Here is a 14,825-nt window from a genome sequence, read left to right on the forward strand (position 1 = left end):
AGAATAAATTGTGCAAGCGCCTCTACTCTACTGCTCTAGTCTAGACCGCTACGCACATGGGATGATATGCAATGCTTTACTATAAAGGTGATTCAGTACCTCAGATCTCCCCAGGTCTCCTACCTCTCGCTCTCACTTTATGTCTCAGCACTTCCCGATTATAAATGAAGCACTGGTTTACATGCATGTACACACACACACACAAGCGCACATGCGTGTGCGCACACACACACACACACACACACAATAATGATTCATAACGTACCACTGAGTTGATCATCTTTGTGCTTCTCTGTGGATCCTGTGGATTTCTGGTCCTCTAGTTCAGGTCGAGAAGCCATAGTCTGGGGAGGAAAGACATCACAAAGTTCTCTCTCTCTCCGTTTAACTCTCTTTCTGTCTCTCTCCTTTCTCTCTCCGTCTATCTCTCTTTCTGTCTCTCTCCTTTCTCTCTACGTCTATCTCTTCCTCTCTCTCTCCTTTCTCTCTCCGTCTATCTCTCTTTCTTTCTCTCTCTCTCTCTCTCTCTCCGTCTAGCTCTCTTCCTCTCTCTCTCCTTTCTCTCTCTGTCTATCTCTCTCTCTTCCTCTCTCTCTCCTTTCTCTCTCCGTCTATCTCTCTTTCTGTCTCTTCCTCTCTCTCTCCTTTCTCTCTCCGTCTATCTCTCTTTCTGTCTCTTCCTCTCTCTCTCTTTCTTTCTCTCTCTTCCTCAATATTTGTAATACAACTAGACAACATATCAAATAAAACTTCTCAATACAAGTAATATAACGACAGCATATTAAATAAAACACCATAGAAATATGCAAATGTATAATTTTAATATATAAAATTGAACAGCAACATATCAATTGTCTACCTAGTTGATCGCTTTCTGAATGCCCTGATCACTTTGATGATCACCGCTAGCAACTGTCTTCCACCCAACTCTACCTAGTTGATCGCTTTCTGAATGCCCTGATCACTTTGATGATCACCGCTAGCTAACTGTCTTCCACCCAACTCTACCACCGCTAGTTGATCGCTTTCTGAATGCCCTGTCTCACTTTGATGATCACCGATCACCGCAACTGTCTTCCACCCAACTCTACCTAGTTGATCGCTTTCTGAATGCCCTGATCACTTTGATGATCACCGCTAGCAACTGTCTTCCACCCAACTCTACCTAGTTGATCGCTTTCTGAATGCCCTGATCACTTTGATGATCACCGCTAGCAACTGTCTTCCACCCAACTCTACCTAGTTGATCGCTTTCTGAATGCCCTGATCACTTTGATGATCACCGCTAGCAACTGTCTTCCACCCAACTCTACCTAGTTGATCGCTTTCTGAATGCCCTGATCACTTTGATGATCACCGCTAGCAACTGTCTTCCACCCAACTCTACCTAGTTGATCGCTTTCTGAATGCCCTGATCACTTTGATGATCACCGCTAGCAACTGTCTTCCACCCAACTCTACCTAGTTGATCGCTTTCTGAATGCCCTGATCACTTTGATGATCACCGCTAGCAACTGTCTTCCACCCAACTCTACCTAGTTGATCGCTTTCTGAATGCCCTGATCACTTTGATGATCACCGCTAGCAAACTAGCCTCAGTATGAGCTGAATGCCCTGATCACTTTGATGATCACCGCTAGCTAACTAGCCTCAGTATGAGCTATAAATCAGCCCAAGTACTCTTCACTTTCCAATCAAACCTATTGATGAAGCTGTGGAATCCCGTTAAGGGAGCGTCTGTCTGTCAGTCCTCTCTCCGCACCTCTCAATTAATCAGGACATCTGATGGGTTCTACTCAATTTTCAATAGCTACCGGATCAACACCAGCTGACAAAACACACACGCACGCACGCACGCACGCACGCACGCACGCACGCACGCACACACACACACACACACACACACACACACACACACACATGCAAAGAATGTCTCTCCCTTATACCCTTGATACTTGATTACATGATTATGGTTAGTCTGTTACAGTAGTATTGTTATTATCATAGTGATTATTAACTGTTACAGTAGTATTGCTGTTGTCATAGTGATTATTAACTGTTACAGTAGTATTGTTGTTGTCATGGTGATTATTAACTGTTACAGTAGTATTGTTGTTGTCATAGGGATTATTAACTGTTACAGTAGTATTGTTATTGTCATGGTGATTATTAACTGTTACAGTAGTATTGTTGTTGACATAGTGATTATTAACTGTTATAGTAGTATTGTTGTTGTCATAGTGATTATTATCTGTTACAGTAGTATTGTTGTTGTCATAGTGATTATTAACTGTTACAGTAGTATTGTTATTGTCATGGTGATTATTAATTGTTACAGTAGTATTGTTGTTGTCATAGTGATTATTAACTGTTATAGTAGTATTGTTGTTGTCATAGTGATTATTAACTGTTATAGTAGTATTGCTGTTGTCATAGTGATTATTAACTGTTACAGTAGTATTGTTGTTGTCATCATAGTGATTATTAACTGTTATAGTGGTATTGTTGTTGTCATAGTGATTATTAACTGTTATAGTGGTATTGTTGTTGTCATAGTGATTATTAACTGTTATAGTGGTATTGTTGTTGTCATAGTGATTATTAACTGTTATAGTGGTATTGTTGTTGTCATAGTGATTATTAACGGAGGGTCATAGTAGTATTGTTGTTGTCATAGTGATTATTAACTGTTACAGTAGTATTGTTGTTGTCATAGTGATTATTAACTGTTACAGTAGTATTGTTGTTGTCATAGTGATTATTAACTGTTACAGCAGTATTGTTGTTTTCATAGTGATTATTAACTGTTACAGTAGTATTGCTGTTGTCATAGTGATTATTAACTGTTACAGTAGTATTGCTGTTGTCATAGTGATTATTAACTGGTATTATAGTATTGTTGTTGTCATAGTGATTATTAACTGTTACAGTAGTATTGTTGTTGTCATAGTGATTATTAACTGGTATTATAGTATTGGTGTTGTCATAGTGATTATTAACTGTTACAGTAGTATTGCTGTTGTCATAGTGATTATTAATGGAGGGTCATATTAGTATTGCTGTTGTCATAGGGATTATTAACTGTTACAGTAGTATTGTTGTTGTCATAGTGATTATTAACTGTTACAGTAGTTTTGCTGTTGTCATAGTGATTATTAACGGAGGGTCATAGCAGTAGAAGGTTCCTGGTAAAGCCTGGACATGTTATCTGAAAGGAGGCTAAAATGATGATACTAGTACATCTTATCTATTAACACACACATATTATCTATTAACACACACATCTTATCTATTAACACACACACACACACACACACACACACACACACACACACACACACACACACACACACACACACACACACACACACACACACACACACACACACACACACACACACACACACATACATACATACACCTGCACACACACACACACACACACATACACACACCTGCACATACACGCACACACAAGGTGTCTATTTTACACATCAAACGCATCAAAACAGAGATCAAAGGTTTGTTATTCTTAGAATGAGTTGAATACTGATGATAAGAAACGGTGTCTCTAATCAGCGTTGTACAGCTTCCTGGTCTGCCTCGAGGAATGGCTGCTGTCATTCACTGGAAAGACTCACCGCTCGCACTAAACTCAAATATCAGGGTGTTGTTTTGAGTCACATGGTTTGACTCACCGCTCTCACTAAACTCAAATATCAGGGTGTTGTTTTGAGTCTCATGGTTTGACTCACCGCTCTCACTAAACTCAAATATCAGGGTGTTGTTTTGAGTCACATGGTTTGACTCACCACTCTCACTAACTCAAATATCAGGGTGTTGATTTGAGTCACATGGTTTGACTCACCGCTCTCACTAAACTCAAATATCAGGGTGTTGATTTGAGTCACATGTTTTGACTCACCGCTCTCACTAAACTCAAATATCAGGGTGTTGATTTAAGTCACATGGTTTGACACACCAATCTCACTAACTCAAATATCAGGGTGTTGATTTGAGTCAAATGTTTTGACTCACCACTCTCACTAACTCAAATATCAGGGTGTTGATTTGAGTCACATGGTTTGACTCATCGCTCTCACTAACTCAAATATCAGGGTGTTGTTTTGAGTCACATGGTTTGACACACCACTCTCACTAACTCAAATATCAGGGTGTTGTTTTGAGTCACATGGTTTGACTCATCGCTCTCACTAACTCAAATATCAGGGTGTTGATTTGAGTCACATGGTTTGACTCACCACTCTCACTAACTCAAATATCAGGGTGTTGTTTTGAGTCACATGGTTTGACACACCACTCTCACTAACTCAAATATCAGGGTGTTGATTTGAGTCACATGGTTTGACTCACCACTCTCACTAACTCAAATATCAGGGTGTTGATTTGAGTCACATGGTTTGACTCACCACTCTCACTAACTCAAATATCAGGGTGTTGATTTGAGTCACATGGTTTGACTCATCGCTCTTACTAACTCAAATATCAGGGTGTTGATTTGAGTCACATGGTTTGACTCACCACTCTCACTAACTCAAATATCAGGGTGTTGATTTGAGTCACATGGTTTGACTCATCGCTCTCACTAACTCAAATATCAGGGTGTTGTTTTGAGTCACATGGTTTGACACACCACTCTCACTAACTCAAATATCAGGGTGTTGTTTTGAGTCACATGGTTTGACTCATCGCTCTCACTAACTCAAATATCAGGGTGTTGATTTGAGTCACATGGTTTGACTCACCACTCTCACTAACTCAAATATCAGGGTGTTGTTTTGAGTCACATGGTTTGACACACCACTCTCACTAACTCAAATATCAGGGTGTTGATTTGAGTCACATGGTTTGACTCACCACTCTCACTAACTCAAATATCAGGGTGTTGATTTGAGTCACATGGTTTGACTCACCACTCTCACTAACTCAAATATCAGGGTGTTGATTTGAGTCACATGGTTTGACTCATCGCTCTTACTAACTCAAATATCAGGGTGTTGATTTGAGTCACATGGTTTGACTCACCACTCTCACTAACTCAAATATCAGGGTGTTGATTTGAGTCACATGGTTTGACTCATCGCTCTCACTAACTCAAATATCAGGGTGTTGATTTGAGTCACATTGTAAGATTCTGCTTTTCTTTTCTTAGTCAACCTTGTGTTCTTTTTCTTTGTGTTCTGGAACGTAGCCCTGTTTCTTTGTGTTCTGGAACGTAGCCCTGTTTCTTTGTGTTCTGGAACGTAGCCCTGTTTCTTTGTGTTCTGGAACGTAGCCCTGTTTCTTTGTGTTCTGGAACGTAGCCCTGTTTCTTTGTGTTCTGGAACACAGCCCTGTTTCTTTGTGTTCTGGAACGTAGCCCTGTTTCTTTGTGTTCTGGAACGTAGCCCTGTTTCTTTGTGTTCTGGAACGTAGCCCTGTTTCTTTGTGTTCTGGAACATAGCCCTGTTTCTTTGTGTTCTGGAACGTAGCCCTGTTTCTTTGTGTTCTGGAACGTAGCCCTGTTTCTTTGTGTTCTGGAACGTAGCCCTGTTTCTTTGTGTTCTGGAACGAAGCCCTGTTTCTTTGTGATCTGGAACGTAGCCCTGTTTCTTTGTGTTCTGGAACGTAGCCCTGTTTCTTTGTGGTCTGGAACGTAGCCCTGTTTCTTCATGTTCTGGAACGTAGCCCTGTTTCTTTGTGTTCTGGAACGTAGCCCTGTTTCTTTGTGTTCTGGAACGTAGCCCTGTTTCTTTGTGTTCTGGAACGTAGCCCTGTTTCTTTGTGTTCTGGAACGTAGCCCTGTCTTTCATTTTTGTTAATTGATTTCTCCTGTGTTGGCTTCTCACTTGGTCTGCATCAGCTCCCTGTTCAGTTCTTTCTGTTTGTATGGTTGTGAGGTATTGTTTGTTTTTGACTGCCTACCTGTGTTTGACCATTGGCTGCCTGTGTTTGACCATTGCCTACCTGTGTTTGACCATTGCCTACCTGTGTTTGACCATTGGCTGCCTGTGTTTGACCACTGCCTACCTGTGTTTGACCATTGACTACCTGTGTTTGACCATTGCCTACCTGTGTTTGACCATTGCCTGCCTGTGTTTGACCATTGCCTGCCTGTGTTTGACCATTGCCTACCTGTGTTTGACCATTGCCTACCTGTGTTTGACCATTGCCTGCCTGTGTTTGACCATTGCCTGCCTGTGACCACGATTCCTGCCTTCTGCAAAGGCTTAATTAACATCTGCCGTGCTCTGCGTGTGAATCAATCCCCTTTTCTCCCTGAGTATTCATGACAGAATACCTGACCCAATAACGGAATGGATTCAGCGGAGCTACAACGGCGCCTAACCCAGCAAGAGGAGCTTATGGAGGAAATGTGCCATCTTCTCTGCCAGCCTATCCCTTCTCCTCCGATGCCAGGTATCATAACCCAGCAAGAGGAGCTTATGGAGGAAATGTGCCATCTTCTCTGCCAGCCTGTCCCTTCTCCTCCGATGCCAGGTATCATAACCCAGCAAGAGGAGCTTATGGAGGAAATGTGCCATCTTCTCTGCCAGCCTATCCCTTCTCCTCCGATGCCAGGTATCGTAACCCAGCAAGAGGAGCTTATGGAGGAAATGTGCCATCTTCTCTGCCAGCCTGTCCCTTCTCCTCCGATGCCAGGTATCATAACCCAGCAAGAGGAGCTTATGGAGGAAATGTGCCATCTTCTCCGCCAGCCTGTCCCTACTCCTCCGATGCCAGGTATCATAACCCAGCAAGAGGAGCTTATGGAGGAAATGTGCCATCTTCTCTGCCAGCCTGTCCCTTCTCCTCCGATGCCAGGTATCATAACCCAGCAAGAGGAGCTTATGGAGGAAATGTGCCATCTTCTCTGCCAGCCTATCCCTTCTCCTCCGATGCCAGGTATCATAACCCAGCAAGAGGAGCTTATGGAGGAAATGTGCCATCTTCTCCGCCAGCCTGTCCCTTCTCCTCCGATGCCAGGTATCGTAACCATCTTCTCTGCCAGCCTATCCCTTCTCCTCCGATGCCAGGTATCATAACCCAGCAAGAGGAGCTTATGGAGGAAATGTGCCATCTTCTCTGCCAGCCTATCCCTTCTCCTCCGATGCCAGGTATCATAACCCAGCAAGAGGAGCTTATGGAGGAAATGTGCCATCTTCTCTGCCAGCCTATCCCTTCTCCTCCGATGCCAGGTATCGTAACCATCTTCTCCGCCAGCCTATCCCTTCTCCTCCGATGCCAGGTATCATAACCCAGCAAGAGGAGCTTATGGAGGAAATGTGCCACCCTCTCTGCCAGCCTGTCCCTTCTCCTCCGATGCCAGGTATCGTAACCATCTTCTCTGCCAGCCTATCCCTTCTCCTCCGATGCCAGGTATCGTAACCATCTTCTCCGCCAGCCTATCCCTTCTCCTCCGATGCCAGGTATCGTAACCATCTTCTCTGCCAGCCTATCCCTTCTCCTCCGATGCCAGGTATCGTAACCATCTTCTCCGCCAGCCTATCCCTTCTCCTCCGATGCCAGGTATCGTAACCATCTTCTCCGCCAGCCTATCCCTTCTCCTCCGATGCCAGGTATCGTAACCATCTTCTCCGCTAGCCTATCCCTTCTCCTCCGATGCCAGGTATCGTAACCATCTTCTCCGCCAGCCTATCCCTTCTCCTCCGATGCCAGGTATCGTAACCATCTTCTCCGCCAGCCTATCCCTTCTCCTCCGATGCCAGGTATCGTAACCATCTTCTCCGCCAGCCTATCCCTTCTCCTCCGATGCCAGGTATCATAACCATCTTCTCTGCCAGCCTATCCCTTCTCCTCCGATGCCAGGTATCATAACCATCTTCTCCGCTAGCCTATCCCTTCTCCTCCGATGCCAGGTATCATAACCATCTTCTCTGCCAGCCTATCCCTTCGTCCCCGATGCCAGGTATCGTAACCATCTTCTCTGCCAGCCTATCCCTTCTCCTCCGATGCCAGGTATCATAACCATCTTCTCCGCCAGCCTATCCCTTCTCCTCCGATGCCAGGTATCGTAACTATCTTCTCCGCCAGCCTATCGCTTCTCCTCCGATGCCAGGTATCATAACCATCTTCTCTGCCAGCCTATCCCTTCTCCTCCGATGACAGGTATCGTAACCATCTTCTCCACCAGCCTATCGCTTCTCCTCCGATGCCAGGTATCGTAACCATCTTCTCCGCCAGCCTATCCCTTCTCCTCCGATGCCAGGTATCATAACAATCTTCTCCACCAGCCTGTCCCTACTCCTCTGATGCCAGGTATCGTAACCATCTTCTCCGCCAGCCTGTCCATTCTCCTCCGATGACAGGTATCGTAACCATCTTCTCCACCAGCCTATCCCTACTCCTCCGATGCCAGGTATCGTAACCATCTTCTTCGCCAGCCTGTCCCTTCTCCTCCGATGCCAGGTATCGTAACCATCTTCTCCGCCAGCCTGTCCCTTCTCCTCCGATGCCAGGTATCGTAACCATCTTCTCCGCCAGCCTATCCCTACTCCTCCGATGCCAGGTATCGTAACTATCTTCTCCGCCAGCCTGTCCCTTCTCCTCCGATGCCAGGTATCGTAACCATCTTCTCCGCCAGCCTGTCCCTTCTCCTCCGATGCCAGGTATCGTAACCATCTTCTCCGCCAGCCTATCCCTACTCCTCCGATGCCAGGTATCATAACCATCTTTTCCGCCAGCCTATCCCTACTCCTCCGATGCCAGGTATCGTAACCATCTTCTCCGCCAGCCTATCCCTACTCCTCCGATGCCAGGTATCGTAACCATCTTCTCCGCCAGCCTATCCCTACTCCTCCGATGCCAGGTATCGTAACCATCTTCTCCGCCAGCCTATCCCTTCTCCTCCGATGCCAGGTATCGTAACCCAGCAAGAGGAGCTTATGGAGGAAATGTGCCATCTTCTCTGCCAGCCTATCCCTTCTCCTCCGATGCCAGGTATCGTAACAATCTTCTCCACCAGCCTATCCCTTCTCCTCCGATGCCAGGTATCGTAACAATCTTCTCCGCCAGCCTGTCCCTTCTCCTCCGATGCCAGGTATCGTAACCCAGCAAGAGGAGCTTATGGAGGAAATGTGCCATCTTCTCCGCCAGCCTATCCCTTCTCCTCCGATGCCAGGTATCATAACCATCTTCTCCGCCAGCCTGTCCCTTGTCCTCCGATGCCAGGTATCGTAACCATCTTCTCCGCCAGCCTGTCCCTACTCCTCCGATGCCAGGTATCGTAACCGATAGCCCTCCTTCATTCATATCCATGTCTGGAAAACATGACGGTTCGACCTGGGAAATGTCCGGGATTTCTGATGCAATGCAGCAAATACATTGCGCACAACCCCCACTAACTTCGCCACCGATAAGAGCAGGGTGGATTTTGTTTGTCTCTACTGACCCGGATTGGGCCAGCGCCAGATGGACTGCCAACAGCACAGAACTCCGATCTGAGATCCGTTTCCACACCCTCTTCAAAGAGGTATTTGATCACTCTCCCTGCGGTCGTCCTATAGGAGACCTCCTCATGGAACTTCAATTCTCGGTCCCAGTATTGATGACAGTGAAGGGGGTTACCAAGTCCGTAGAAGGCTTGATAGATTCGGAAGCAGAAGGTAATTTTATTGATCACCAGCGAGTACAAGAGCTTGACATTGATCTAACACCTGTCACCCTCCCTTAAGGATTAACACCCTGGACTGGCAGCCATTGGGCACGGGGTTCATCACGCACCTGACCACAGAGCGTCACCCCTGCCTTAAGGATTAACACCCTGGACTGGCAGCCATTAGGCACGGGGTTCATCACGCACCTGACCACAGAGCGTCACCCCTGCCTTAAGGATTAACACCCTGGACTGGCAGCCATTAGGCATGGGGTTCATCACGCACCTGACCACAGAGCGTCACCCCTCCCTTTAGGATTAACACCCTGGCAGGCAGCCATTAGGCACAGGGTTCATCACGCACCTGACCACAGAGCGTCACCCCTGCCTTAAGGATTAACACCCTGGACTGGCAGCCATTAGGCATGGGGTTCATCACGCACCTGACCACAGAGCGTCACCCCTCCCTTTAGGATTAACACCCTGGCAGGCAGCCATTAGGCACGGGGTTCATCACGCACCTGACCACAGAGCGTCACCCTCCAGATTGGAGTCTTCCACACCGAAACCATTCAACTCATGGAACTCTCATCCCCCAAACAGCCACGCATCCTCGGACACCCCTGGCTTTGTCATCATGACCCTGCCATCTCGTGAAGACAAGGTGAACAACTGTCCTGGTCTTCTACCTGCTTCACCAGTTGTCTCAGCCTACCCTGCAGAGCCACCACTATTGAGGACCCTCCCTCGGCAGTGCCACCCACCATACCATCTGAATACGCCCAGTACAGCAACGTCTTCAGCAAAGTCAAGGCCTCCACTCTGCCACCACATTGCCCAGGAGACTGTGCCCTTGACTTACTCCCTGGAGTGTCCCCACCGAATGGCCATGTTTACCCCCTATCGATCCCGGAAAATGAGGCAATGGAGAACTACATTGATGAATCACTCAAACGGTTTCATTTGTCCTTCTTCTTCCCCGGCTGCGTCCAGCTTCTTCTTCGCCTGAAAAATAAGGACGGTGGTCCCCGTCCATGTATGGATTATCGTTCTGTGAATGACGTCATGGTCAAGAACCGTTTCCCTCTTCCTTTGTACCCGGCGACCCTTGAACCGCCGACATCTATACTAAACGTGACCTGCGAAGTGCATATAACCTTGTCCGTATACGTGAAGGCGACGAATGGAAGACGGCCTTTATCACCACTCGAGGACACTACGAATACCCGGTCCTGCCCTACGGCCTTACGAACGCCCCTGCCATCTTCCAATCCTTTATGAACGAGGTTTGCCAGGAAATTATCAATCGCTTTCTCATCGTCTACATTGATGACCTCCTGATTTACTCCTACTCCCTGAAGGAACACATAAAGCATGTGCAAAAGGTTCTTCAACGGCTCCTTGACCATAACCTTTTATGTGAAGACTGACGAGCACCTTCCATGTAAGCTTCCTCGGCTTCGTACTGACACCTGGAGGGGTCCGCATGGATGTGGACAAAGTCACCGCCATCAGTAATGGGCCCAAACCCATCACCTTTAAGGAACTCCAACGTTTTATTGGGTTCTCCAACTTCTATCGTCGGTTCATTCAGAACTTCAGTTCTACTTCTGCCCCGCTCACTGCCCTTACCAGACAAAAGACCCGGACCCTTCAATGGACTGATACAGCCCTGACTGCGTTCAGCTTGAAACGCCTCTTCATCTCAGCTCCTGTCCTTCTCCAACCCGATCAGACCCTTCCTTTCACCCTGGAGGTGAATGCCTCTTCATCTCAGCTCCTGTCCTTCTCCAACCCGATCCGACCCTTCCTTTCACCCTGGAGGTGGATGCCTCTTCACCTCAGCTCCTGTCCTTCTCCAACCGGATCAGACCCTTCCTTTCTGGAGGTGGATGCCTCCGTGGTCATACTCTTCAGCCAATCCCTCCCACATCACCCTGGTCCTTCTCAGGAGATCCCCCGCTGAGAGGAATTCATGGGGAGCAGACCTTCCCATCAACATGGCCAGGAGTGTCGCCACTGGTTGGAGTCCATACCTTTTTCATCTTAACATATCATTGCCTAATATGGAATATTTCAGACCTCTCCAGACAAGCGTCTGGGCTCTGCTCCCCTTCCATTTTCATGTTCCACCCTCTGGTGAAAGCCGTTGCCAGTTTGACCTTCCGACCAGTAACTCAGCCTCCCATTCTTCCTTCCTCCTGCATTATGGGACCGGGTACAGTACTGTGGGCCCACAAGGTTCTGGAACGTAGACCTTGCTCCTCCTGTTCTGGGAAGTTATGTGTCCTTTGTTCATTTGTTCTGGAACACATTACACGCCTTTGTTAATTTGTTCTGGAACCGTAGGGATTACCTTTGTTCTGGTGTGCAAACAAAATCCTTTGTTCTGGGAAGCTTCAGCCTTTGTCCCTTGTTCTGGAACATAGATGTTGACTTCATCACAGACCTTTGTTCATTTGTTCTGACCGAACCAGTAGCCTTTGTTCCTTTGTTCTGGTGCCGTTGGCCTTTGTTCCTTTGTTCTGGAACGTAGCCTTTGTTCCGTGGTTCTGGAACGTAGCTTTGTTCCGTGGTTCTGGAACGTAGCTTTGTTCCTTTGTTCTGGAACGTAGCTTTGTTCCGTTGTTCTGGAACGTAGCCTTTGTTCCGTTGTTCTTGAACGTAGCCTTTGTTCCGTGGTTCTGGAACGCAGCCTTTGTTCCGTGGTTCTGGAACGCAGCCTTTGTTCCATGGTTCTGGAACGTAGCCTTTGTTCCGTGGTTCTGGAACGTAGCCTTTGTTCCGTGGTTCTGGAATGCAGCCTTTGTTCCGTGGTTCTGGAATGCAGCCTTTGTTCCGTGGTTCTGGAACGTAGCCTTTGTTCCGTGGTTCTGGAACGTAGCCTTTGTTCCGTGGTTCTGGAATGCAGCCTTTGTTCCGTTGTTCTGGGACGTAGCCTTTGTTCCGTGGTTCTGGAATGTAGCCTTTGTTCCGTGGTTCTGGAACGTAGCCTTTGTTCCGTGGTTCTGGGACGCAGCCTTTGTTCCGTGGTTCTGGGACGTAGCCTTTGTTCCGTGGTTCTGGGACGTAGCCTTTGTTCCGTGGTTCTGGGACGCAGCCTTTGTTCCGTGGTTCTGGGACGTAGCCTTTGTTCCGTGGTTCTGGGACGTAGCCTTTGTTCCGTGGTTCTGGAACGTAGCCTTTGTTCCGTGGTTCTGGGACGTAGCCTTTGTTCCGTTGTTCTGGGACGTAGCCTTTGTTCCGTTGTTCTGGGACGTAGCCTTTGTTCCGTGGTTCTGGGACGCAGCCTTTGTTCCGTGGTTCTGGGACGTAGCCTTTGTTCCGTGGTTCTGGGACGTAGCCTTTGTTCCGTGGTTCTGGGACGTAGCCTTTGTTCCGTGGTTCTGGGACGCAGCCTTTGTTCCGTTGTTCTGGGACGTAGCCTTTGTTCCGTGGTTCTGGGACGCAGCCTTTGTTCCGTTGTTCTGGGACGCAGCCTTTGTTCCGTTGTTCTGGGACGTAGCTCTGTCTTTCATTGTTGTTAATTGATTTCACCTGTGTCCGTTTCTCATCAGCTCCCTATTTAGTTCAGTTCTTTCTCTTTGTATCGTTGTGAGGTATTGTTTTCTTTTTTGACTGCCTACCTGTGTTTGACCATTGCCTGCCTGCAACCACGATTCCTGCCTTCTGCGAAGGCGTAATAAACATCTGCTGTGCTCTACGAGTGAATCTACACATTTGACATTTTCTCATTCCCTAAAACAAATGACTTTACTGACAAATATTCCCTCTTTTTGATTGGAGGAAGAAACACATTGTGTCTTAGTGATTTAAGTTTGACAGTGAATGTACACTATTTTTTTACACATCCTCACTAGACAGATCAAATACTTTTTCTTCTGGGAAAATGACCCATCGAAAATGTTGAATGACCACCACCCCTTTAAAAAAAATAAAAAATAAACGTAAAATCAAAAAAAAAACTAACCAAATAAAACAGGAGTTACCGTAAATCCTAACCAAAAACAGGAGTTACCGTAAATCCTAACCAAAAAACAGGAGTTACCGTAAATCCTAACCAAAAACCAGTTGTTAAATCCTAACCAAAAAACAGGAGTTACCATAAATCCTAACCAAAAAAACAGGAGTTACCGTAAATCCTAACCAAAAAAATAAATCAGGAGTTACCGTAAATCCTAACCAAAAACAGGAGTTACCATAAATCCTAACCAAAAAAACAGGAGTTACTCCTAACCAAAAAACAGGAGTAAAATCCTAACCAAAAAACAGGAGTACCATAAATCCTAACCAAAAAAACCAGGAGTTACCGTAAATCCTAACCAAAAAAAATCAGGAGTTACCGTAAATCCTAACCAAAAACAGGAGCTACCATAAATCCTAACCAAAAAAACAGGAGTTACCGTAAATCCTAACCAAAAAAACTGGAGTTACCGTAAATCCTAACCAAAAATCCAGGTGTTACCGTAAATACCAGGAGTTAAAAATCCTAATGGAGTTACAAAAAAACCAAAAAAACAGGAGTTACCGTAAATCCTAACCAAAAAACAGGAGTTACCGTAAATCCTAACCAAAAAAACAGGAGTTACCGTAAATCCTAACCAAAAAAAACAGGAGTTACCGTAATTCCTAACTAAATGATCTTCACAAAGCAATACTCCATAACCCTCTACCTCTGTCACACAGGTCCATACACCCATCCACACAGAGTAACTCTATATAATATACTGTAGATGACTGAGTGTCCATGTTGTCAGAACTCACCTGAAGCAGAGGCACTCTGTGTCTGTGGGTCTCAGCAGCTAGTGATGACAGGTCGATACCTCAGAGAGACAAACCTGCTTCAGGTAGACAGCAGTCAGGTCGATACCTCAGAGAGACAAACCTGCTTCAGGTAGACAGCAGTCAGGTCGATACCTCAGAGAGACAAACCTGCTTCAGGTAGACAGCAGTCAGGTCGATACCTCAGAGAGACAAACCTGCTTCAGGTAGACAGCAGTCAGGTCGATACCTCAGAGAGACAAACCTGCTTCAGGTAGACAGCAGTCAGGTCGATACCTCAGAGACAAACCTGCTTCAGGTAGACAGCAGTCAGGTCGATACCTCAGAGAGACAAACCTGCTTCAGGTAGACAGCAGTCAGGTCGACACCTCAGAGAGACAAACCTGCTTCAGGTAGACAGCAGTCAGTCAGGTCGATACCTCAGAGA

General features: G+C 46.4%; 1 protein-coding gene across 1 annotated transcript in view; it reads right to left on the reverse strand.

The window, feature by feature from the left end:
• LOC127908034 (sodium-dependent phosphate transport protein 2B-like) overlaps positions 1-14,530 on the reverse strand; it is a 41,845-nt gene extending 27,315 nt beyond the window's left edge. Inside the window, 2 exon segments of the mRNA XM_052465018.1 lie at positions 266-344; positions 14,381-14,530. Of these exon segments, the coding sequence (XP_052320978.1) occupies positions 266-341 (76 nt within the window). The 5' untranslated portion in view covers positions 342-344; positions 14,381-14,530.
• Positions 14,531-14,825: the final 295 nt, after the last annotated feature.

The sequence above is a fragment of the Oncorhynchus keta genome, chromosome 16 (genome assembly GCF_023373465.1).
Source record: "Oncorhynchus keta strain PuntledgeMale-10-30-2019 chromosome 16, Oket_V2, whole genome shotgun sequence".
Lineage (NCBI taxonomy): Eukaryota > Metazoa > Chordata > Actinopteri > Salmoniformes > Salmonidae > Oncorhynchus > Oncorhynchus keta.